The sequence below is a fragment of the Acinonyx jubatus genome, chromosome E3 (genome assembly GCF_027475565.1).
Source record: "Acinonyx jubatus isolate Ajub_Pintada_27869175 chromosome E3, VMU_Ajub_asm_v1.0, whole genome shotgun sequence".
In the NCBI taxonomy this organism is placed as follows: domain Eukaryota; kingdom Metazoa; phylum Chordata; class Mammalia; order Carnivora; family Felidae; genus Acinonyx; species Acinonyx jubatus.
This window is the reverse complement of record NC_069398.1, coordinates 15181807-15205344: the sequence shown is the minus strand read 5'-3', so window position 1 is coordinate 15205344 and position 23538 is coordinate 15181807. Positions and strand designations below refer to the sequence as shown.

At 49.6% G+C, this 23538-nt stretch overlaps 1 protein-coding gene across 2 annotated transcripts in view; it reads right to left on the bottom strand.

Annotated features, from left to right (window-relative positions):
- Positions 1-20026, bottom strand: part of SLC5A11 (solute carrier family 5 member 11) — a 45906-nt gene extending 25880 nt beyond the window's left edge. Inside the window, exons 1-6 of one of the 2 annotated variants that reach the window (XM_027042997.2) lie at positions 19852-19952; positions 15459-15579; positions 10425-10674; positions 7160-7231; positions 5120-5224; positions 3884-3943 (exon numbers count right to left, since the gene is read on the bottom strand). In XM_027042997.2, coding sequence (XP_026898798.2) covers positions 3884-3943; positions 5120-5224; positions 7160-7231; positions 10425-10559 — 372 coding nt within the window. In that variant the 5' untranslated portion in view covers positions 10560-10674; positions 15459-15579; positions 19852-19952. Of the gene's footprint in view, positions 1-3883; positions 3944-5119; positions 5225-7159; positions 7232-10424; positions 10675-15458; positions 15580-19851 lie in introns of both variants that reach the window. The other variant, XM_015067115.3, reaches the window with a different exon arrangement.
- Between the last annotated feature and the right edge of the window lie 3512 nt (positions 20027-23538).

Below are 23538 nucleotides of genomic sequence, written 5' to 3'. Positions count from 1 at the left end.
CCAATGGCTCTTCCGTGAGGTACTAGATCTTGGATGGGGAAGGACACAGTTATAAAGATATTTGCAGAAATGTTTGCAGCCTCTCCTCCAGGCTGTTGCTGCTTGGGTATCCCCAAGTCTAACCCAGGGAGGAGAAAACTAACAGGTCCCCCACCACAAGCTCATGAATGGCAAACCATCCATTCTGAGGTCAGATTGTGAAGGGATACTGGGAAAGACTAGATGGCTAGACTCGGTTCAAGAATAGTAAATAGTTGGGACACCTGGGTGGCTCAGTCAGTTAAGCATCCGACTTCTGCTCAGGTCATGATCTCACCTCTTGGGTTCGAGCCCCACGTCAGGCTCTGTGCTGACAGCTCAGAGCCTGAAGCCTGCTTCCGATTCTGTGTGTCTCTCTCTCTGCCCCTCCCCACTCACGTTCTGTCTCTTTCTGTCTCTCAAAAACAAATAAACATTAAAAAAATTTTTTTTTAAATTTTTTTTTTCAAGGTTTATTTATTTTTGGGACAGAGAGAGACAGAGCATGAACGGGGGAGAGGCAGAGAGAGAGAGGGAGACACAGAATCGGAAGCAGGCTCCAGGCTCTGAGCCATCAGCCCAGAGCCTGACGCGGGGCTCGAACTCACGGACCGCGAGATTGTGACCTGGCTGAAGTCGGACGCTTAACCGACTGCGCCACCCAGGCGCCCCTAAAAAAATTTTTAATAAATAAATAAGAATTATAAATGGCTAATGGTAATCTGGGTATTCAAGAACCCAAGGGTGTATGGTGCAAAATTATTTCCACTTCGATGTATGCTTGAAAGTCTTCTCACAATAAAATATTGGCCAAACAAACAAACAAAAAAAGAACTCCAGGAATAAATGGGCATTTTCAAATAGGAAAAAAGAAAAAAAGCTTCTCTTTCCTGCCCATCTCCCCCGGAGAACAATCTGGAACTCTGACTCTCATGTCTTCCCCTGGTTTTGCAGCAAGGTACCCACAACAGAGATTTTCCAGAAGTACATGCACTGACACTCTATCAAGGAATAACGCATGGGGACATTCAACCAGTACTGAACGGATGTGCCCGTGGTGATGGTGTGACAGCTGATTAGAGAGGACACGAAGAGCCTCAGTCCATTCAGGTGAGAGGAACAGGCTTCCCTGGCAGATTTACTGTCTGTGACCACAGCTGTTAAGCTGTCAAGGAGCTAAAAAGGCAATCTGCCAGCAAGCAAGTTTGAGAAAGACAGACAGACAGACAGAGCCGAAGAGGTGAGGGAAGGCCCACAGGCAGCACAGGAACCACCCTCTGGTTGTAGCTGGGTGAATGTTAAAAAGAAGTAAATGCAGGGGCGCCTGGCTGGCTCAGTTGGTAGAACATGCGACTCTTGATCTCAGGGTCATGAGTTCGAGCCCACGTTGGACGTGGAGCCTACTAACAAAAAAACAAACAAACAAAAAAAAGAATAAGAAATAAATGCAGTAAATGACTGCTGCCCTGGGGGGATGAGCACCCTAGTTCCTGAGGCCTCGCTGCTTGTGGGGCCCCTCCCTCCCAGACCCCCCATTTCCTGGGGCAGAGGACGGCAAGGGGCTTCCGGGACCTGCATACTGTCTCCCCCACCCCATCCCATCCAGACTGCCATACTTCCTCCTCATGTAAATCTCCTCCCTCTTCCTCCGAAACCCCCGCCCCCTACCTCCAGCCTTCCCCAGGGCCCTGCCCAGGACTCAAGGGGGTTCCAGCTCCTTCAAGGTCTTCCTTTTCTTGGAGACCCTTTCCCAGTGTGGAAGCAGCCACAGGGACAATGCAGAGAACCCACATGGGACACCTTGCATGGTGTCTCAGTCTGTTCAGCCCCGGCAAGAATGGGGCATTTCTGCTCCAGCCCCCACTTCCCTGACCCACACCTGGGCCTCGTCAGCCCCGGGACCCCATTCATCTCCGAGGCCCCAAATGTTCATCAGTATAGCCCTCTCACTTGCTAACTCTGGTGATGCTTTGGGATCTGACCAAGACTTCTGGTCCCTAACCAGTGCCTCTTCTCTTGGGTGTTAGCTCATTCCTCATGTTCTTCCTTCTGAATCCATCAAAGATCCTGCTGCTGAGTTATTTCAACAATATTTAATTGCACATCTCCTGTGTACCAGGCACAACTCTAGGAGAGAACAGAAATGGTTCCCACTCTCCTAGAGCTTACAATCTAATGGGAGACGCACACAGTCTAGGAAAGTGGTTCTCAACCGAGGACGATTTTGTACCTCCCTAGGGAACGTTTGGCAACGCCTGGAGACGACTTGGCTGTCACAATTTGGGGTGTGGGGTGCTGCCAGCATCTACTTGGTAGAGACCAGGCATGCTGCGAACACCCTATAATGCAGAGTACCCCCGGAGACTGAGAAAGCTTGGTTTACTAGAAGAGGCACACAGTCTATGGGAGACATCTGAGTTTAATAGCCACATGAGCTAATGCAAAGCAGCAAAGGCCACAATATGATGAAGAAGGAAATTTAACTTCATCAGGGAGGTCAGAGGGGCTTTTTGGAGGAACTACTGCTTAAAGTAGGATTTGAAAGATGAACAGGAGGTAACCTCCCTGTGAATGAAAAAGAAATTTCCAGCAAGAAGGGGAAGCATTGTAATGGTCACATCACGACGTGAGGATGGGGAACTGATGGGACCTGGCATGCAGCTGACATTTGGCTCAATAAATGCATCTTCAATGAATGAATGAATGAATGGATCACACATACAACTGGTCTGTAAGTTTCCTGATGGGTGGCGTTAACATTATCCCATTCTCAAACTACGGTGGACAAAAATCAGTATTACGTGGATAATTGACTTAAATGTGAAAAGTTCTAAAAGACAATATAGGAAAATATCTTTATGACCTTGGAGTAGGAAAATATTTTTTAAACAGAACATGAAAGACAGGAAAAAGTGATAAATGTGACCACATTGCAGTTGAGAACTGCGTATCAAAAACATCATTAAGAGACTGGAAAGGCAAACCACAGAGTAGAAAAAGATAGATAGATATATACATTTGCAACACATAAAACCACCCCAAGGGCTTGTTTCCAGAATATATAACCTCTACAAATCAATAAGAAGCTCTATAACCTAATAATAATTTTATTTATTTATTTATTTCAATGTTTATTTATTTTTGACAGAGACAGAGCAAGAGTGGGGGAGGGGCAGAGAGAGAGAGGAGACCCAGAATCTGAAACAGGCTCCAGGCTCTGAGCTGACAGCCCAGAGCCCGACGCGGGGCTCGAACTCACAGACCGCGAGATCATGACCTGAGCCGAAGTCGAACGCTTAACCGACTGAGCCACCCAGGCGCCCCTCACCTAATAATAATTTTAAAAAAGGTTGGCAAAAGCCCCAGACAAGTGACTTCCCCAAAGAGGAAATCCAAAGGGCCAAAACAAATAAAAATAGAATTGTCAGTCAAAAGCGCATTGAGATTAGCAAGACTTTTAAAGTTGGAGAATAGCAAGTGTTGGCAAGGATGTGAAGCAATGGAGCCAAGGGAATTTGCAGACACTGCTGTTGGGACTCTAAGCTGATAGAAATACTCTGGGGGATACTGGGGGAGTATGTAGCAAAGCCAGACAAACATCCCCAATAGCCCAGACACTCATAGGTAGACACTCTCCATAAACACCTGTTTACGTGCCTCAGGACACTTGTATAAATGCTCACGGGAGCATTAGCCATCACAGCCTAACACTGGGAACAACCTAAATGCCCACGAACAAAAGAATGGACAAACACATGGACACACGGGCTGTAGTCATACTACAGAACACTACACAGCAAAAAGGGAGGGGTGACCCTCCCAAAGGGTTTCTCAGCCCACGGCACCCTGACTCCCCCACACTCACCTGGCCAGCGATGTAGATGGGCAGGAAGATCCAGGCCAACATCAGCACGGAGAACAAGCCCTGCCCGGGGAAAAGAGAGTCAGGACTCGGCTCCCGCCAACCTCAAGGTGCTCATCTGGATCTCCTTCTGCACCTGGAGGTAGCCAGGCCTGGCTCCACCTCTGGTTCAGTCTGCGTACCTCACCCTCCCCGGACCATCATATTTCCACGTTTAAGTGGCAGAAGGGGACGAAGGAGGGAAGAGTGGAAATAGAAGCTTTTCCGTGACTCCTCATCCGGTGCCACCCTAAACCTCACATCCTCCCCCTTCCTCCAGGCGTATCCCCTCCCTCGTTGAGCCAGGTTGGGCTTTGTAAGGGATCCCACCATACGGTAACGCGTGTCGTGTAGGCCGCAGGGTAGAATGAGCACTTTAAAAATATTAGTCACAGGGCGCCCGGGTGGCTCAGTAGGTTAAGTGTCCAACTCTTGCTTTCGGCTCGGGTCAGAGTTCACGAGTTCAAGACCTGCACTGGGTTCTACACTGATGGTGCAGAGTCTGCTTGGGATTCTCTCTCTCTGCCCCTCCCCTGCTCACTCTCTCTCTCTCTCTCTCTCTCTCTCTCTCAAAATAAATAAACTGGCTGGCTCAGTCAGTGGAGCATATGACTTTTGATCTAGGAGTTGTAAGGTCACGCCCCCTGTTGGGCATAGAGCTTATCTATAAATAAGATAAATAAATAAATAAATAAGTAAATCGTTTGTTTCAAAGAAAGTTAGTCACTATGAAGATGAAAACCACCACTAACAGTGCAAGCCCTCCTCCTCAGTGAAAATCAGATCCTTCACGAGCCCTGCTCCATAGGACAGTGCGTCCTCGCTCTTGGGCATCCAGGCAAGATAGGTCAAAGCACCACACCACAGATGTCACCTGCTTTTGTGATACACAAAAAAACCCTCTGGTCCCGGGACACCTTCTGGCTTCTGCATCCGCAAGGAAGGGATTCGGAGCCCTCTTCTCCCACACAGTGGTTTATTAGGGTCCTGACCTTACCGGCCAGCACGGAGCACACCCACACAAGCCAGAAGCCTGTGGGTCAAACTAGTTTTAGCTGGCGAGGGGTACCCTTGATGCTTCCTGCTTGTCTCCTCGTGAAGTACTGCTCCATTTTTACAAGTACGGGGCATTCACACTGTCCCCCAGGGTCACCTACTGGGCAAAGGGTGAGCTGTAGACACCCCCGGTAAGATACTTACATTCAACTCATAAGCAGTTACGGAAAGGCCTGCAGCAGCACCCGACCCTGCCAGGCCTACAAAATGCCCACTTCCAACATTGCTGGCAAACAAGGACGCACCCACCTGTAGGGAGACAGACAAGTCAGATCCTGGAGCCAAGGTCTACAGTATCTTCTCCCCACCCCCAGTTCTTCCCGTGCTCCAAAGGGACCAAGACAGAAGGAGAAATAGAGAAGGCAGGGCCATCCCTAGCCCATCTGGCATCTTCCTTTTTTTCAAATTAGAAAGACTCGTCTTCCCCAAAACTCTTACTTCCATCTATCAGTTATTGGCACAGTATGTATGCATCTTTATGATGCCTAAAATGTGAATCATACCCCATAGGGTAGTGCAGTGCACAACACGAACAACTGTATGCATCGTCCCTGGGGGAAAGGATGACAGGTATTGTGGAAGGTGCTTCATGAGGAGAATCAGGAAGCCTTTGTTATATATCCCAGTTCTGTTTCTACCTTGGCAAAGTAAATAGTTCTCCTTCTGGTAGAACATTAAGTGGCCAAGGCTATACTCAATGGCCCCAATCCCTGGTCTCAACAGATTGAACCAGACACCCCCAGTTATTTGGCCCAAAGTAGGTAAATTACATTTTCTCTCCTAAGAATCTGGAACTGGGACACCATCTCCGTTACTAAATCCTAGCTAGTTTCTCTCACTGAGGTCTAATAGTCTCTTGATTAAACATAGAGCTTGGTCGGCGATGAAAGACTGATAAAGGCACCAAACTGTGACTTTTTCTTTTATGCAGTCAGGAGGAGTGACGTAGAATAGGAAAGGGATGAGGTTCACACTATGCGATCTGACGTTATTTAATGCTATGTCAGTGTGAAGCTGGAAAATCTTAGAGCGACTGTTCCTCATACTTTGGGAAACACTCGAATACAAGCTCCTTGAGGGTGAAGACCAGCTTACTGATGTGTTGGACAGAGTGCCAGACATCCTCCTCGGTGAATATATATTTTTAGGGAATTTGTTGAACATATAACGCAAAGCATGTCGTTGGTACCTTTTGAGAACAGTATGGTCATTGTCTCCACACATTTCACTGATCAGGGGCTCAGATACCACTTGTCTCTCTGCACCTTAAACCCTACATCTTTTGGACTCAGTGCGAATGGGAGCGGTCCTTCCTCTTCTTAGTTCAAAGATTCCACTCTTATTTCAGGAGATTCTAAGTAAACTATTATCCCTGGCCATCCATGACATAGGCAGGCCCATAGACACCTGGGTGCATGTGTGTGTGTGTGTGTATGTGTGTGTGCACGTGCATGCTGTATTTGGCAATGCCCTGAGGTTCACTCGAAAAGAAAACACCAATTGGACTGCTGTGTTTGTTATTTGTGTTTTCAACATCCATTCCGCCTTGTCCCAGTAAGGGTTTCTAGCCCCTTCCCATCTCATCACATATGCTTGAGGACAGGTTCCAAGCTCCACCCCCCCAACCCCCGCCCCCAGTTCAGGCATTGAGTGTGTGACCCAGGCTTGAGCCAATTAGCACATCAAACTACCCTGGTCACAGTGACTGGCACAGAGGTGGGCATGGGACATAGTCAGAGATGAGATATTTTCCATGCTCTTCCATGCACTGGGACTTGAGAGGATGAGAAGTCTAGAGCAAAGTCTGCTATCTTGTTGCCATGAAGTTGACCCTGTTTGGGGAATAGTGCTCATCCAGAAGAAGAGAAATTGATACAGAGGAAAGGAAGGGAGGAAGGAAGGAAGGAAGGAAGGAAGGGAGAGAGGGAGGGGAGGGAAAGAGGGAGGGAGGAAGGAAAGGTTAAAGAGAGGAAGAGAGGGAGGGATGGAAACCAGGTCCTAATGATATCACTTGAGCCCTTGCACTCAACCATACCTGAAACCAGCCTAACTGATTGAGTTGGAGCTAAGCCTTCTCTAGACTGTGACTTCACACAACGTGCAACCCGGGTCCTGAGAGACCAAAGGCTAGACAGACCATCAGCATGTGAAGAAGTGACTTCAACTGAACCAAAGACCACTTACTGGCCACCACACCATGTCCCCTCCGGCTAGGAAATAGCCTTTCACTGTGTCTCTTTTGGTCTTCACTGTGGACTGAAACAAAGAAGAAGGGTGGGTAACAGTCAGAGGCATCCCGAAGTGCCAAAGCCATGGAAAACTAACTGGGAGTCCAGCAGGCCAGATCTGGACAGCAAATATAGGGTGCTTTGGACCCACGGTTTTTAAGAAGATTTTAATTTGAATGCTTTAGAGGAGACAAATTCTTCAGGTCAATACAACCCCTGCTTATGGCTCCCTTACATGTCTGAGTTTTCAACCCATGCTCATAGCTAGGATAGCTCATAAGGGGCACCATTTACTGAGTGTTAGTGCTACATAGTGTCACAGGAGCACAGCCATCAGACGCCCTAAGCATCTCTGCGCTTTATCTCATGTTAATCCTTACAAACTCCTATGAAGTTGGTATCATGAGGCCCATCTAACAGACGAAGAAAATGAGACTCAGAAGTAAAGTCACTCTAGTGCCATTGTTTCCTGAGAGTGGAAGTGTCGGGAATTCAGGTCCAGGTCAGCCTTGGGAGCCCATGTCCTTAGCCGGCCAACAAAACCGTCTTTAGAAGGAGTGAGCTTCTAAGCATCGAAGGTGTTTGAATAGACACATTTCGGCTGCTAAGTGGCTTGTCTGATCTTGGCAAGCAGTTGCACGTCTCTGAGCCTGGGTGCGAACGCTGGTGAGGGGATTCTTACTGGATAGGACATGGCAGGAAATGGTATCTTTTCATCCCTGCAAATGACCTTGCTATAGAAAACAAAACCTGAGGCTCATTCCGGTTCATTCCTGACACAGGAAGTATTTTTTTTTTAAATAAAAAACTCCCGGGGCACCTTGGTGGCTCAGCAGGTTAAGTGTCCTCCAGCTCAGATCATCTCACGGTTCATGAGTTCGAGCCCCACATTGGGCTCTGTGCTGACAGCGTGGAGCCTGCTTGGGATTCTCTGTCTCTGTCTCTCTCTCTCAAAATAAATAAATAAACTTATTTTTTTTTTTTTTTAAATAAAGAACTCCGTGAAAGGGATTATCTAAATCCAGGGTTCCCAAACTAGTAACACATCAGAGACTCCTGGTCCTCTTGTGAAAATACCGATTCCCAGTGCCTCCAACCTCACCCTAACTTAACCCTGACCCCAAGGCTGTCTGACATGAAAGCTCTTACTCTCAACAATGTCTCCTCCGTCTCACTATGTCCTGCTAAGAGCGGAGGGCAGGGGAGTGTGCAGAGAAAGGTCTTTGGAACATCCAGCATTGCATCCCCTTGTTGACTTGGAGGAGGAAAAGCTAAGGGGTAGAAGTAGAAAAATGATGTATAAATAGTTGGAGCAAAGTGGGGACACCTTGGGGCTCAGCTTCCAAGTCTTTTGTACCAAATGGCCTAAAACCCAGATAGCAGTATCTTCTCTTCAGCATCCTTATCCTAAAATTACTAATGTTCTGAGCATGGAAGGAGTTCCTAGGGGCACCTGGCTGGCTCAGTCAGAGGAGGGGCATGCCATTCTTGATCTGGGGGTCACGAGTCTGAGCCCTATGCCAGGTGTGGAGATTACTTAAACAAATAAGAACTTTAAAAGAATAAAGAATTCCTAGAAATTGGTAAGTAAAAGAACAAGACCCTAATGAAAATGGGAAAAATATATGAAACCGTGCATCACAGAAAGGAATGAAGTGGTCTTTAAACATATGTAAGGGTGTCCAGCCTCATTTATTATAAGATAAATGCAATTTTTGTAGAGACAGGGAGCGTGAGTGGGGGAGAGGGGCAGAGGGAGAGAGAATCCCAAGCAGGCTCCGTGCTGTCAGCACAGAGCCCAACACAGGGCTTGAACTCTCAGACTGTAACATCATGACCTGTGCCAAAGTTCTATGCTCAACCAACGGAGCCACCCAGGCACCCCAATCCTGTGCAACTTTTAAAAAGACAAGGAAGCTTCTATGCACTGATATGAAAAGATATCCCAGAGATCATGATAGGTGAAAAACAGCAAGGTAAAAAAACAACAGTATAATAACCTACTTCCTATTTAAGAAAGAGGTAAATATACATGATAATATTTGCTTGGATTTCCATAAGGAAACTCAAATTAATGTACAAACAAGGTTACAACAGTGGTTACTTGTGAAGGGAAGGGTAGTAGTGAAATTTTCACTATGTTTTTTTTTTTAATGTTTCTTTCTTTTCTTTTTTTCTTAGTGTTTATTTATTTTGAGAGAGAGAGAGAGTGGGGGAAGGGCAGAGAGAAAGGGAGAGAGAGAATCCAAAGCAGGCTCCGGGCTATCAGTGCAGAATCTGACTCAGGGCTCGAACTCACAAACCTTGAGATCATGACTCCTGAGCCAAGATCAAAAGTCGGGACACTCAACCAACTGAGCCACCCAGACCCCCCCCTAAGTTGCTTTTATTTGAACCTTGTGACTGTATTGCCTTAAAAAAAAAAAAAAAAAAAAAAAGCTGGGGCACCTGGGTGGCTCAGTCAGCTAAGCGTCCGACTTCAGCTCAGGTCATGATCTCAACAGTTTGTGGGTTCAAGCCCCGTGTCGGGCTCTGTGCTGATGGCATGGAGCCTGGAGCCCACTTTGAGTTCTGTGTCTCTCCCTGTCTCTTTGTCCCTCCCCTGCCCTTGCTCACACTCTGTCTCTCTCTCTCTCAAAAATAAAAAACATTAAAAACACTGTTTTAAAAAGCTTGCTTTAAAAAAGAAAAAAGAATATGGGCTTCAAAGTGAAGGAGATATGGATTCTTTTAAAAATTTTTTTTTCAACTTTTTTTATTTATTTTTGGGACAGAGAGAGACAGAGCATGAACAGGGGAGGGGCAGAGAGAGAGGGAGACACAGAATCTGAAACAGGCTCCAGGCTCCGAGCCATCAGCCGAGCCTGACGCGGGGCTCGAACTCACGGACCGCGAGATCGTGACCTGGCTGAAGTCGGACGCTTAACCGACTGCGCCACCCAGGCGCCCCATGGAGATATGGATTCTAACCCAGCTGTGCTAACTTACTAATATACAAGGAGTTTCCATTTTTGAGCCTCAGTGTCCTTATCTAGAAAATGGGTACAGCAGTAGCATCTTCTTCATAGACATCTGTGCAAATTACATGACATAGCATGAGATGAAAGTGCCTAAGATAGCACCTGACCCATGGTCAACTCTGTATTTTTACAAGTTTAAAGTTCTAATTACTTTACGACCTTGGGCGAGTTTCTACCTCTGCCTCCTCTGGTCTGGCTTACCCAAAGTCCAACAGCCAGGACGAAGAGGAAGTACAGAACCAACACCGCGATGTCACCTGGCTCCAGGCTCCTCGAGGGAAAAGCCTCCAGGGGATCGGACTCTGTGGGCTGAGGACTGCCGGAGCTGCTCTCCATGGTCCTGAGCAAACTTTCAATCCTGCGGGAAGTGCAAAAGCGGGTCAGATGCCAGCACCAGAGCTACTTCCTCACCCTCTGCGTGGCTACCTCCTTGGAGCAAGTGAAAGGACACCTGTGGAGAGATGTGTAGTGGGGACAGATCTCCCAGGAAGGCAGATCCACTCACCCATCCATCCATCCATCCATCCATTCACTCATTCATTCAGCAAACGAATGATTTGAAGTCACATCAAATCAACAGCTACTTTTTATAGCAACTCAATCACTCACTCGGCAAAATATTAAGAACAAACTGTGAATAGTACAGATGCTTTCATCATCCCATCCCACTTCAGGAGCACATGACCAAGAGTGAGAGTAAAACAAGACACTGGAGTTATTTCCCATTTCTGAGGAACCTCAGAGGTGGGCAAGAGTCGAGCCAACATCTTGTCTGAGGGTCGGCGGGACACTAGTCTTGTTCCAGTGTCAGCCAGGCCCGTAAAACTGAATATATTTTGTAATATATATAGCACCTCCTACATCATTCTAAGTGTTTACAAACCTGTAAAGTGGGCACTATTGTTTTCATCCCCATTTTACAGATGGCAAAATTGAGACACAGGGAACTTGTCTAAGATTAATATGGCTCAAGTGGCAGAGACAGGACTTGAAGGCAAATAATCTTGCTCCAGAATCCATACCTTGAACCACTGTGTCCTCGGCTGTTTCTCAGTATACTGTACTTCTGTGGGCAATTTAAGGGATTCCTACAGGGAACAGAATGTCCCCCTCAAGGATGGGCACCTTCTAATCCTCAGAACCTGTGAATATGTTAAGTCACATGGCCAAAAGACAATTGAGTTTACAAACAGAATTATGGTTGCCAGTCAGCTCTCCTTAAAATTGGGAGATTTTCCCTGAAGTGTCTGAGTGAGATAATTGCAACCACAAAGGTCTTTAAAAGTGAAGAGAGAATCCGAAAAGAGAACCAGCATGAGAAGGATTTGGGCCAATGTTGCTGGCTTTGAAGATGGAGTAAAAGGGCCCACAAGCCAAGGAAAGCAGGCAGCTTCTAGAAGCTGGGAACAGAAATGAATGCATTCTACCCTAGAGCATCCGAAAGGAATTCAGCCGTGCTGTCACCTTAATGTTAGCCCAGGGAGACCCATTTAGAACTTGTGACTTCCAGAACTGTAAGATAATAACCCTGCATCGTTTCAAGCCACTACCTTCTGGTGATTTTTTGCAGCAATAATTGGCAACTAATAAAACTCCTAAGGGTGATTTTCAACCATAAGCGATTTGGGCATGGACTTATTCCCAGTGTGTGACTCCACTCTGGAGGTCTGGGAGTGAAAAGACTCATGATGCCCCCACGATCTACACACTGCCCCCCATCTACACACCGAGGTGTGAATAAGCATGTCACGTTTAAGGAATTGCCAGATTCTTGCCTGAGTATTAGGTAAGATTAGGAAGAGGGGACTGGGCAGTGGGGTCGATCAGATATGAAGGTGACTATCTCAGCCCTTTGATGTCATTAAAGGATTTTTATAGGGTCAGCGATTCCCAACTTCTCAGACATCAAATATAGCAAATATTTTTATAGCAAATATTTTTATAAAGATTTTTAAATCAATTTATTTATTTTGAGAGAGAGAGAGAGCAGGAGCAAGGGAGGAGCGGAGAGGGAGCAGGGGAGAGAGAATCAAAGCAGGCCCCACGATGTCTCCGTGCAGCCTGACGCGGGGGGGGGCGGGGAGGGGGTCGGGTCAAACTCACAAACCCAGAGATCATGGCCTGAGCCAAAACCAAGACTCAGACGCTTAACCGACTGAGTCACCCAGGTGCCCTCGCACATCACTTTTTAAAAAGTCTATACAATGCTTTAAGTCCAAAAGAAATAAAAGGAAAGCCATTTATGATAAACTGATGAGTGCTTCAACATATCACCGATCTGCCGACTCCACGGGAGACCCCAAGAACAGTCAGATACTTGCACCCACTATGCTAAGTTTTGAACTTAAGGGAAATGAGAAAGTCGGAAGCCATTTTAGTGCAAAACCTCAGAATCAAAAGTGAATCCGCAGAAGAACCGCACCAGCATCAACAGTGTGGGGGTTGGGGTGCTGACCCTCTTGTGCAGCTGAAAATCCACGTGCGGTTTTTGACTCCCCCAAAATGTAACTACAAATAGCCTACTGTGATTTTAAATGTTATGGAAAAGTCCAAGCAATACCATGCTTTTAAGACACAGCACTGAAAAATATTTGAGACAATGCTGTGAAGATAAAAGCAGGTACATTCTTTGCTTTAAAAAATTTGGGGCGCCTGGGGGGCTCAGTTGATTAAGCGTCCGACTTTGGCTCAGGTCACGATCTTGCAGTTCGTGAGTTCGAGCCCCTCATTGGGCTCTGGGCTGACAGCTCAGAGCCTGGAGTCTGCTTCAGATTCTGTGTCTCTGGCTCTCTCTGCTCCTCCCCCACTTGTGTTCTGTCTCTCTCTCTCTCTCAAAAATAAATAAACATCAATCAACAAATAAACAAATATCAAAGAAATTTTAAATTAAAAACAAACCACTTGGTGTCTCATATACACTGGAGCTCTAGTCTATAAGCATGTTGTTCACCCACATGCAAGTCTGGAACATCTCGAAAGTTCATGCTGCATGGGGCAGTTCTGTGCATTTTGGGGAGTCTAGCATCTCTGGTCTCCATGCACTGAAGGCCAGTGGTACCCCCAAACGACTGTCATAAGCAAAGATGCTCCCATACTTTTTCAAAGCATCTCCTGTTGGGCAGCCATGCCCCCACAGCACACCTGTGCTCTGGGTTAAGGGACAAGGGAATTGTAGGATCCAATGGGGGTGAGGGTAGGTTGACTAGAAGCAGGAAGGTGACCGTGTAATGCCACAGACTTTAGATGAAATCTAGAGGGGCGTGCAAGAGGATGTGAGAAATAACTTGGAGTTAAAATCAACAGTGCATGGGGCACCTGGGTGGATCAGTCGGTTAAGCGTCCGACTTCACCTCAGGTCATGATCTCGCGGTCCATGAGTTCGAGCCCCACGTCGGGCTCTGTGCTGCCAGCTCAGAGCCTGGAGCCTGTTTCAGATTCTGTGTTTCCCTCTCTCTGACCTTCCCCCGTTCATGCTGTCTCTCTGTCTCAAAAAAAAATCAATAAACGTTAAAAAAAAAAATTAAAAAAAAAAATCAGCAGTGCTTGGGGCGCCTGGGAGTTTCAGTCGGTTAAGTGGCCGACTTCACCTCAGGTCATGATCTCGCAGTCCGTGAGTTCGAGCCCCGTGTCGGGCTTTGTGCTGACAGCTCAGAGCCTAGAGCCTGGAGCCTGTTTTGGATTCTGTGTCTCCCTCTCTCTCTGCCGCTCCCCTGTTCATGCTCTGTCTCTCTCTGTCTCAAAAATAAATAAACGTTACGGGGCGCCTGGGTGGCTCAGTCGGTTGAGCGTCCGACTTCAGCTCAGGTCACAATCTCGCGGTCTGTGAGTTCGAGCCCCGCGTCGGGCTCTGAGCTGATGGCTCGGAGCCTGGAGCCTGCTTCCCATTCTGTGTCTCCCTCTCTCTCTGCCCCTCCCCCGTTCATGCTCTGTCTCTCTGTCTCAAAAATAAATAAACGTAAAAAAAAGAAATTAAAAAAATAATAAATAAATAAACGTTAAAAAAAATTAAAAAAAAAAATCAGCAGTGCTTGGGGCGCCTGGGTGTTTCAGTCGGTTAAGCGTCCGATTTTGGCTCAGGTCATGATCTCACGGTTTGTGAGTTTGAGCCCCGCACTGGCCTCTGTGCGGGACAGCTGGGAGCCTGGTGACTGTTTCGGATTCTGTGTCTCCCTCTCTGTCTGCCCCTCCCCTACTCACACTCTGTCTCTCCTTCAAAAATAAATAAACATTCCAAAAAATTTTTTTAAAAATCAATAGGGCTTGGTGATTAATCAACAGGGTAAGGATTGGGGAGTAATTTCCCGCAGACAGAACAGCCTGATTACCTGGGCAGGCTGCTCCTTGTTCCTAGAGTACGTTTCCTCATCCTCAATAACTCTTTGTTATGGGGTGGGGGAGGCTGTCCTGTGCAACACAGGATGTTTAACAACCTCTCTGGTAGCTACCCACTGGATGCCAGGAGCATCTTCTCCCAACTGTAAGAACCACAGAAGTCCCCTGGGTGGAGAACAGGACCTTAGAGCCCTATAAGAGGGGACTGGATGTTCACTTAGACAAGATGCCTCAGGGGGGCGCTCTATGATCTTACGTTTCCTTCGCATGCCAAGTATGACTTTGAACTTCTCCCTGGGGCTGCACCTTGCCTAGTTCTGTTGGGAGGGTGCTCACAGCTTCTCAGACCTAATCTTCCCTGGAAGGGAAGACCCAAGCAGCCATGGGTCCACCGCATTTATGGAGGGGAAAGAGGGAAGAGAGAAGGAGGGAAAGAGGGAAGCCAGCCAGTAGTGGGCAGACCCAGCTCAGACACTTACTCTGTCCTAATACAGGATTCCCCTCACCCAGCAGTCAATCAGCCTAGATTTCATGGCCATTGTCATCTGTGAAATGGGGTAATATCCTGCTCCGGACCAACCTAACTGGACCAGACACCTGCAAAGTCTTTGTTCAAGAAAGTGGGAAGGGAGGCTAGTTTCTTGGGCCAGAAGAGAGGCTCATAAAAAAGGGTCTTACCAGGAGAGGCACATTTTGGAGGCTTGGAGAGGAGGGGGCTGGATGGTCCCTCAGGGTAGCTCAAGGGTGAAATCCCTATTAGGTAGGTAGGGTCAGTGCACGTGATCAGCCAAGAAGCTGTGGCTGGGAGAGGTTTAGCATCATGTCCACAGCCAGGGCTCGAACCCCGATCTGTATGGTTTCACAGTGTGTTTTTAAACACGGTGAGTTTTTAAACACACCGACCTGCTGCTTCCAAATCCAGGGGCTTCGGGGAAGGTGAGGGCTTAGAGCTCAGGAAGCAGTTCAAGGCGGAGATTGATGCAGAACTGAGGAGTAGGGTGGATGGTTCTAGAACCCAGCAGGTCTGAAAGGGAGGAAGGAGGGGCAGTGGGTTGAAGGGTGAGGCAGCCCCTCCCCCAGCTGCCCCTTGCAGGCCTCTGCCCGCCAGGCACCGAGGGCGGTGGGAGCGGATAAACAACTTATTCATCACAGCTCCGGGCAGGCTGGCACAGACTCCAGGCTCTTCCTGGGTCCCAGGGAGGTGGGGGCCCTGCCAGGGGCCGGGAGGGACCGGCCCGTGGGTGTGGCAGGATTAGGAGTGGGGATCAGAGAAGCTGTGAACCCCAGTGCTGCTGGCTCACCCACATGCTCACAGGCTCAATGAGCCCCTTCTGAGCAAAATCTGTGAGCACTGTGGATTGAAGGCATGGAGATCACTTCTCATCTGGTCAGCCTGTGAGGCACACACCAGTCCCCTTTACAGGTGGGAGACGGAGGCATGAAGAGGGAAAAGTGAGCTGGGCTCGAGTCTTCGCCACTTGCTTCTAGGTCACAGTAAATGCCCAGCGGTAGGATTCGAACCCAGGTCCTCAGCTGAAGGAACTTGCATTATCCGATACTGGCTGTTCTGTCGTTATTTCCTCCCTCCCGCCCGTCTTGCCTGTCTGCTCCCCTCCTCCTTCCCTCCCGCCTTTTCTGTTCTTTTCCACAAGCATTTATTAGGCACCAGCTGTGTGCCAGGGTCTGTGCTAGGCACAAAGTAGTGAGTGGGGCAGACATGGCCCCTGCAGCTCTGTATGTGAGAGCCCTGTGCCCTTGCGCTGTTCTAGACGGGGCCAAGCTGGGGGTGGAGTACGGGTTCACCTCCTGGGAGGGACCCTCTCTGTATGGGAGGGCAGGGTTAGCGGGAGTGCGGACAAAGCTGTCCTTGTAACAACAGCTTTGTTTGTAAGAACACCCTGCCCTAGCAGTCACCGATGGACTGGAGAACAAAGGAAGCCCAGCACCCAGGGATGGCAGCCTACCCTTTTCCTTTTAGCCGGTTACATAATTTGCCACAGCAGATGTGGAAATTTTCCACACCCCAGTGCGAGGAAAAGACTGGGAAATGCGTCCACAGGTGGGGTGGGGGCCCTAGGTTTCTTAGGCTGGTTCCCCTGTGTGCGTCCACTGCCGGGGGTCAGATTTACATTATTCTTTTTTTGAGAGAGAGAGAGAGAGGGGATGAGGAGGGGAGGGGCAGAGAGAGAGAGAGAGAGAGAGAGAGAGAGACAGAGAAAGAGAGAATCTCAAGCAGGCTCCGCGCTGTCAGCACAGAGCCTGGTGCAGGGCTCGAACTCACAAACCATAAGATCATGACCTGAGCCGAAACCCAGAGTCGCTCAGCCCAGGACGCTCAACCGACTGAGACACCCAGGCCGCCCCTACATGATTCTTTATAACTTATGTGTCTTGAAACATTTCATCACAAAAGAAACAGAAACAAACAGAACAAGATTTACAGCATAACATCATCTGCATATATTAAACACATGCAAGACACAAAATAGTTTGACGCATTTGCCAGGACGCAGGTACATTTGTCAAACCACATTATTGGGGACAGGAAATAAAAGAGACAGACAGACAGACAGAAACTAGGGAGGGGCCCTGCTCTGACAACAGACAACAACTATTTTCCTGCAAGACTTAATTATAGACCAAAGCTCTCTGGGAAAGAGCTGCCCTGATCGAGTATCAAGATACTTGCACTGCATGGCCTGATTCAAATCCTGGCTCTGCCTCTTATTAGCTCTGTGATCTTGGGCAAACAACTTCTCTGAGGCTCAGTTTCCCCATCTATAAAACGGGGGTAATACCAAGACCTATGTCACAGGCTTGTTAAAAACTTTAAACAAGTCCATTATATAACATGATTAAGTCTAGAATACTTGGTGTATCCTTGTCCTTGTTAGAGAAAAAAAAAAAAAAAAGAAAAAGAGCCTGGACTTTGTGGTCAAGTGGATCCTGGCCACCTACGTGTGTGAATCTCATTTTAAATCCACAACACCCGAGAGGTCAGGTGTCTGACTAACCCCATTGAACACGGGAGAAAAATAAAGCAGCGGCACCGGGCCCAAAGTCACACTGCTGGTAAATGACTGAACCAGGTGCAACCCAGGCTTACCGCCTAAGTCTGTAACCGCTGCCTGGCAGGGAAAATGCCAGGGGTGGCGACCTTTGGGGATGACCTTGTCTCGTGATTCCTCAAACAGAACACGTCCAGGGGCGCCTGGGTGGCTCGGTCGGTTAAGCGGCCGACCTCGGCTCAGGTCGCGATCTCGCGGTCCGTGGGTTCGAGCCCCGCGTCGGGCTCTGTGCTGATGGCTCGGAGCCTGGAGCCTGCTTCCGATTCTGCGTCTCCCTCTCTCTGCCCCTCCCCCGTTCATGCTCTGCCTCTCTCTGTCTCAAAAATGAATAAATGGTAAAAAGAAAGAACGAACGAACGAACATGTCCAATTTGGGGAGCACGCCGTTGGAAGCCAGGACCCGCCACGACGCTCAGCGGCCACTTTGAACAACCTGCCACTTGCAGACGCCCAAGAGCCTTAAGTCATGCGTCCATTCATTCACTCACCCGTCCAAGGGTCCGTGGGCACCTGCGATGTGTGGGGGGTCCTGTGCCCAAGCAAGATGGCTACGAGGGCCATTGCCAGGGCCACACACTGTCGAAGCACTTAGAGGGTCTCCTTCTCAACTCCCGGAATCTATTGGTCCCTAATTCATTCCCTTCCACCTCCCAAGCACGGCTGAATCCATCCATTTTCCCTTTACTTCCAGGCGTCCATCCATCCCAAGCCAGCACCACCTGGGTCTACACTAGGGGGAGGACCTCTCGCCTCGTCCCCTTCCAACCCACCCCTTGGGTGGAAGCCACAGGGATCGTTGACCATAAGTCAGATCAGGACATCACTAGCCTCATCTCTCACCAGTCCTTGAGCACTACTCTGGCCTCAGAGTCTTCGCCATTCTGTTCCCTCTGCCTGGAATGCTCTTCCCTCTCTCCAGCCTTGGCTTGACCAGCTCCTATCCGGGCTTCAGATGTTATCCTACCATCACAAGCCCAGAGGAGCTCTCTCCCCGCCTCAGCCTAAATCGGGTCCTTAAGTTATTTGCCGTCAGAACAAAGGTGACTTTTCCTCACTGTTGAGTCAAACAAGATGTCGGGTTGGTATGAGTCATCATTGGCCGTCCCCGCTACTGTAAGCTCTTGGAAAGCAGGGACCATGTCTGTCTTGCTCACACTATTCCGAAGCTGGCACTCAATAGACATCTGGGTAGCACACATGGGATTTCCAGTAAAAAAAAAAACAAAAGGGGAGCCTGGGTGGCTCCGTCGGTTGGGCATCCAACTTCGGCTCAGGTCATGATCTCGCGGATTATGAGTTCGAGCCCCGCGTCGGGCTCTGTGCTGATGGCTCAGAGCCTGGAGCCTGCTTCAGATTCTGTGTCCCCCTCTCTCTCTCCCCCTCCCATGCTCATGCTCTCTCTGTCCCTCACTAATAAATAACATTTAAAAAAAATTTTAAAACAAAAAAAAAACAAAACCATGGGATTTCCAGAGCTTTTGCTATATACCCTTGCACGTGATGACCCCTCCTCCCCCAAGTCCTTTCCCTAAGGACTTCGGGAGGGCACCTCTCCCTTGCGCTTCTCCAGAATCATCCAGCACAACACCCACTGTCGGAAAACCAGGTGTTGTGGGTGAGTTCATGGCTGTGGGAGCGGAGTCTCGGCCTTGCCTCTCACTATCAGTGCAAACCTGGGCGTGCTTCCGGATGGCTGTCTGTCTCTCTCTGTGAATCAGGGTGGCTGTGTCCTCCGCAGGGACTGACCAGGCCCAGGAGGAGGAGGCCAGTACATGTGCCAGCACATTGCAGTGAAACTCAGATTTGCCTTTTAATTAGCAGCCGGGCAGGCAGCAGCCCATCCCCCCAGCCTTTCAGGGGTTTACAAACATATTTCCACCCGCATTATCTCTTTGGGTCCTTGGGAGATAGCACGCCTGCAGGCTGGGCTGGGCTGGGGTTTACATTCCCATTTAACAGATAAGAAACCTGAGGCTCAGTGAAGTGAAATGATCCACCAACTCCGATCTTGGGAAGTGGACGAACGGGGACCAAGCCTGGTGCCACTGGGCTGTACCCACCCCCCCCAACAACACACACTCCATGTGCCCGGTAGAGAGGAGCTATGCCCCCACCCCCGGCTCACAGCGGGAGTCCTCTCAGCCACCAGGGCCTCCCTTCCCCAGACCAACGTCCCCAGTGTGGAGAATGGGCACCAGGTTGGGCAAGGTGCCAGCAGGGAAACTTACCTTCCTCTGATGCAGGGCTCACCTGCCCTGGGGCCTGCCCGTGGCTTCTGAGGCAGAAGGAGGTTGTGGAGAAGGGCCCCACCCCCCCGCCGGCTCCTCCCCCCTCCTAGCCAGGGGACAGCGGCCGCCCTCTCCTGCACCGCCTACAGCTGAGAGTCTCCTTGCAGGTCAAACTCCAAATTCCAGCCCCACTACAGGCAGGGGTGAGGAAGAGAATGATATCCCCAGGCACCAGAGACGGTGGGCCCAGCCCTGAACCCCTGAACTCTGTGCAGGCCCCAGTGGGGAGGAGGGTAATCCCTGAGCTCCGCCCACACAGCCTCCACCTGGTAGGGTGCCCGTGGCAGGGAGGGGTGGGGGAGTGGCAGGGAGGGGTGGGGGGGTGGCAGGGGCCCCGAACTTCCTGCTTCACTCACCCACTCCTCCACTGGCCCGCCTCCACGCTGGGGACAGGCGGGCTTGGGACGAGCCGGGGGAAGGGGGGAGGAGAGATGCGGGGACTGGGGGGGTGGGGATGAGGGGGGAGGCAGGGGACAGCGGAAAAATCCCAGGAGGGCACTTGCAGCCACGGCCCCATCACTGCAGCAGCAGTAACAGTGACCACCCTTTGTTCAGCCCCTTTTGCCGGGTGCTCTCCGGGCCAAGGCAGCGCAAAGACAAGCGTCTGGAGCCCAGGGGAGCTAAGGGGAACGACCAAGCCACGGCCCGAGGGGCCCGCGGCACCGGGACAGGCAATGGAGGACAGCGCAACACTTCCACTGGATGTTCAGAGCATTCAAACAAGTTTTGAAATAGACACTAGCATTTACAAAGCATGAGACTTTAAACCAGACTGATCTCCCACTTTCGTAGAACATTCTGAAGATCTGGGGGGCGCCTGGGGGGCTCAGTGGGTTAAGTGGCTGACTTGGAGCCTGCTTCCGATTCTGTGTCTCCCCCCCTCTCTGCCCCTGCCCTGCTTGCACTCTGTCTCTCTCAAAAATAAACATTAGAAAAAAAAACAAACCCATTATGAAGATGTGGCCACACCAGGCCCACAGTGCCACATGACAGCCACTGGCTGGAGTAGCGTCGTGGCCAACTTGTGTCACTACAGACCCCTACCTCCAACCCACCTTCTTCCTTCACCAGACCCTGCTGGGCCCTGGGTATACGGCACCCCCACCTTGCAGCATAATTCAGCATCTTCATCGATAATGAAGATGCATCAGGTTCGTTCTAAGTGCTCTCTCTCCCCGTCTTCGCTCACGTGGTCTTTCCAACAACTCTGAGACGGAGCCTGATTATCTCCCTTTTACTGATGAGGAAAGAGAGGCCAGTAACTTGCCCAAGGTCACCGAGAGGTGAGCGGCAGACTTAGGATGGGAACCCAGAGCCCTACAAGAGCGGGGGGCAGGGTAGGGGGACAGCAGGCAGGTCAGAGCGAGGAGGCTGGCCAGGTGGGGCTGCGGCCCACTGGAGAGCATGTGTCCCTGCTAAAGGGGGCAGTCCTGGCTCAGCTGTCATGTGAGGAGGAACACAGGCCCAATGGTGCCAGACCTTCCGATTGTTCTAGAAAACTGAAAAGGCCAGAATTTTGTGTAAAGTCTCATGACTGTCTGGATTCATAGCCTGAGCCGAAATCAAGAGTGGGACGGTGGACCGACTGAGCCACTGATGCTCCCAGAGTGGTGGGGTGGACCCCCAAGGCAGGCTCCATGCTGCTAGAGATTCTCTAGCCCCCTGCCCCCCCCACCCCCACCCCCCCACCCCCCCGCTGGAACTGGAGCTCTCTCTCTCTCAAAACAAAATTTTTTTTAAATAAAGTCTCAGAAAATAAGTAAGTGAGAAGTAAGTCTCAGGGCTGTTAATCTGTAAAAGCCGGGCGTGGCCCGCTGGCTACCCCCTGAGAACAGCACGACCACGTGCAAGAGCTTTTCAGAGGTTTCTTCTAAAGTGAACATACCCCTCCCAGCTCCGCGGCCCAGCAATTGCACGCTCGGGGTATTTCTCTAGGGATGAAAACAGACGTCGCCACGAAGACTTGTACACCGAGGTCTGGCTCACCGCTGCCCCAGGACGCACCGCGGGGACGGGGACAAGCAGGTGCCGTCACGCTCCGTGGAAAACCACGCTACTTTTCCGTAGCAACAAGAGGCCGACAGGCGCCGCCGCGGCTGAACCTCGGAGGCCGAGCCAGACGCGAAGGAATAGGTACGTACCTTCCGAACCCGGGGCCGCGGCGCAGGGGTGCGACAGCCTGGCTCGGTGCAGGGGGTGGGGGAGCGGGGGGCGGGGGGGCTCCGAGCAGAGCAGGGACGGCCGCAGGCCTCTGACAAAATCCAAAGGCAGAGAAACTTTCTCCTAAGTGCTGAAAATACCTGCAGGTTTATATAAGGAAATGTGGGACAAAGGTCAGTGGACCCAGGCAGGTGGGCTGTAAAGGTCAGGGCGTCATCGTCCTGGGGTCAATCGCGGGTGGGGTCTTGCTGGCTCCGGGCGGTCCTTCTTGCCTGAGGGGGTAGTTTTGGTTCTCTTTAGGGGATGCTTTGCCCTCCGGCCTTTTGCCTGAGTTAAGAGATCAGCTGGAGGTAACTTAATCAATGAGAATGTTTGAGGTCAAACTTAAATAAGGTCAAAAATAAATAAATTAAGAATAAAAAAAGATGGGGCGCCTGGGTGGCTCAGTCGGTTAAGTGTCTGACTCTTGGTTTCGGCTCCGGTCATGATCTCCCGGTTTCATGAGTTTGAGCCCCACATCAGGCTCTGTGCTGACTGTGGGGCCTGCTTGGGATTCTGTCTCTCTCTTTCTCTGTCCCTCCCCTACTTGTGCTGTCTCTGCCTCTCTCAAATAGACTTAAAAATTTTTTTTAAATAAAAAAGAAATAGTACAGTTTTATACAGTTTATAAATAATAAAGATATATATAAATACTGTAATAAATATGACATTTACGTTGGGGGGGGCAGGAATCTGTACATTTAATTGGATGCAGGAGGCAGAAAGGGAGAGGCTAAGGGCTAGAAGGTCTCTAGGTGGGGAAAAACACAAGTTTTAAAACAGGTCTTCTGGGAAGGTCTAACCTCTGTGCAAACTCCCTCCCGCATTAAGTTTCTCTTTAAAAATGTAACAGACACCGCCTACTGCCCGTTAGGAAATTGACAAAAGACCTGACTAAAAATAAGTAGACCATAAAATGTAGAACCCAAGGAACCCTATGGCCACAGACCGCCCCTCATACCACCGAAATGGTCATGGGCATTCACTTCCCAATGCCCCCTCTCTGGAAAGAGAGCTTTCATACTACTCTTACTTTCTGGTCTTTTCTTTTCTTTTTTAATGTTTATTCTGGAGAGGGAGAGAGACAGAGTTCCAGCAGGGAAGGGGCAGAGAGAGAGGGAGACACAGAATCTGAAGCAGGCTCCAGACTCTGAGCTGTCAGCACAGGGCCTGACGTGGGGATTGAACTCATGAACTGAGAGATCATGACCTGAGCCGAAGTCGGACGCTTAACTGACGGAGCCACACAGGCACCCCTCTTGCTTTCTGATCTTATACTCATATTAACTTTTTCCTGCTGCTCATTTTATTTTGTGTCCACCTCTTCATTCCTCCAAGCAGTGAGACAACAAATCCCAGGTATCGGGGTAAAAAATCCTGCAACAATTCCTTAATAAAATAGGACAGAATGTACCAAGGAGTGTGCAA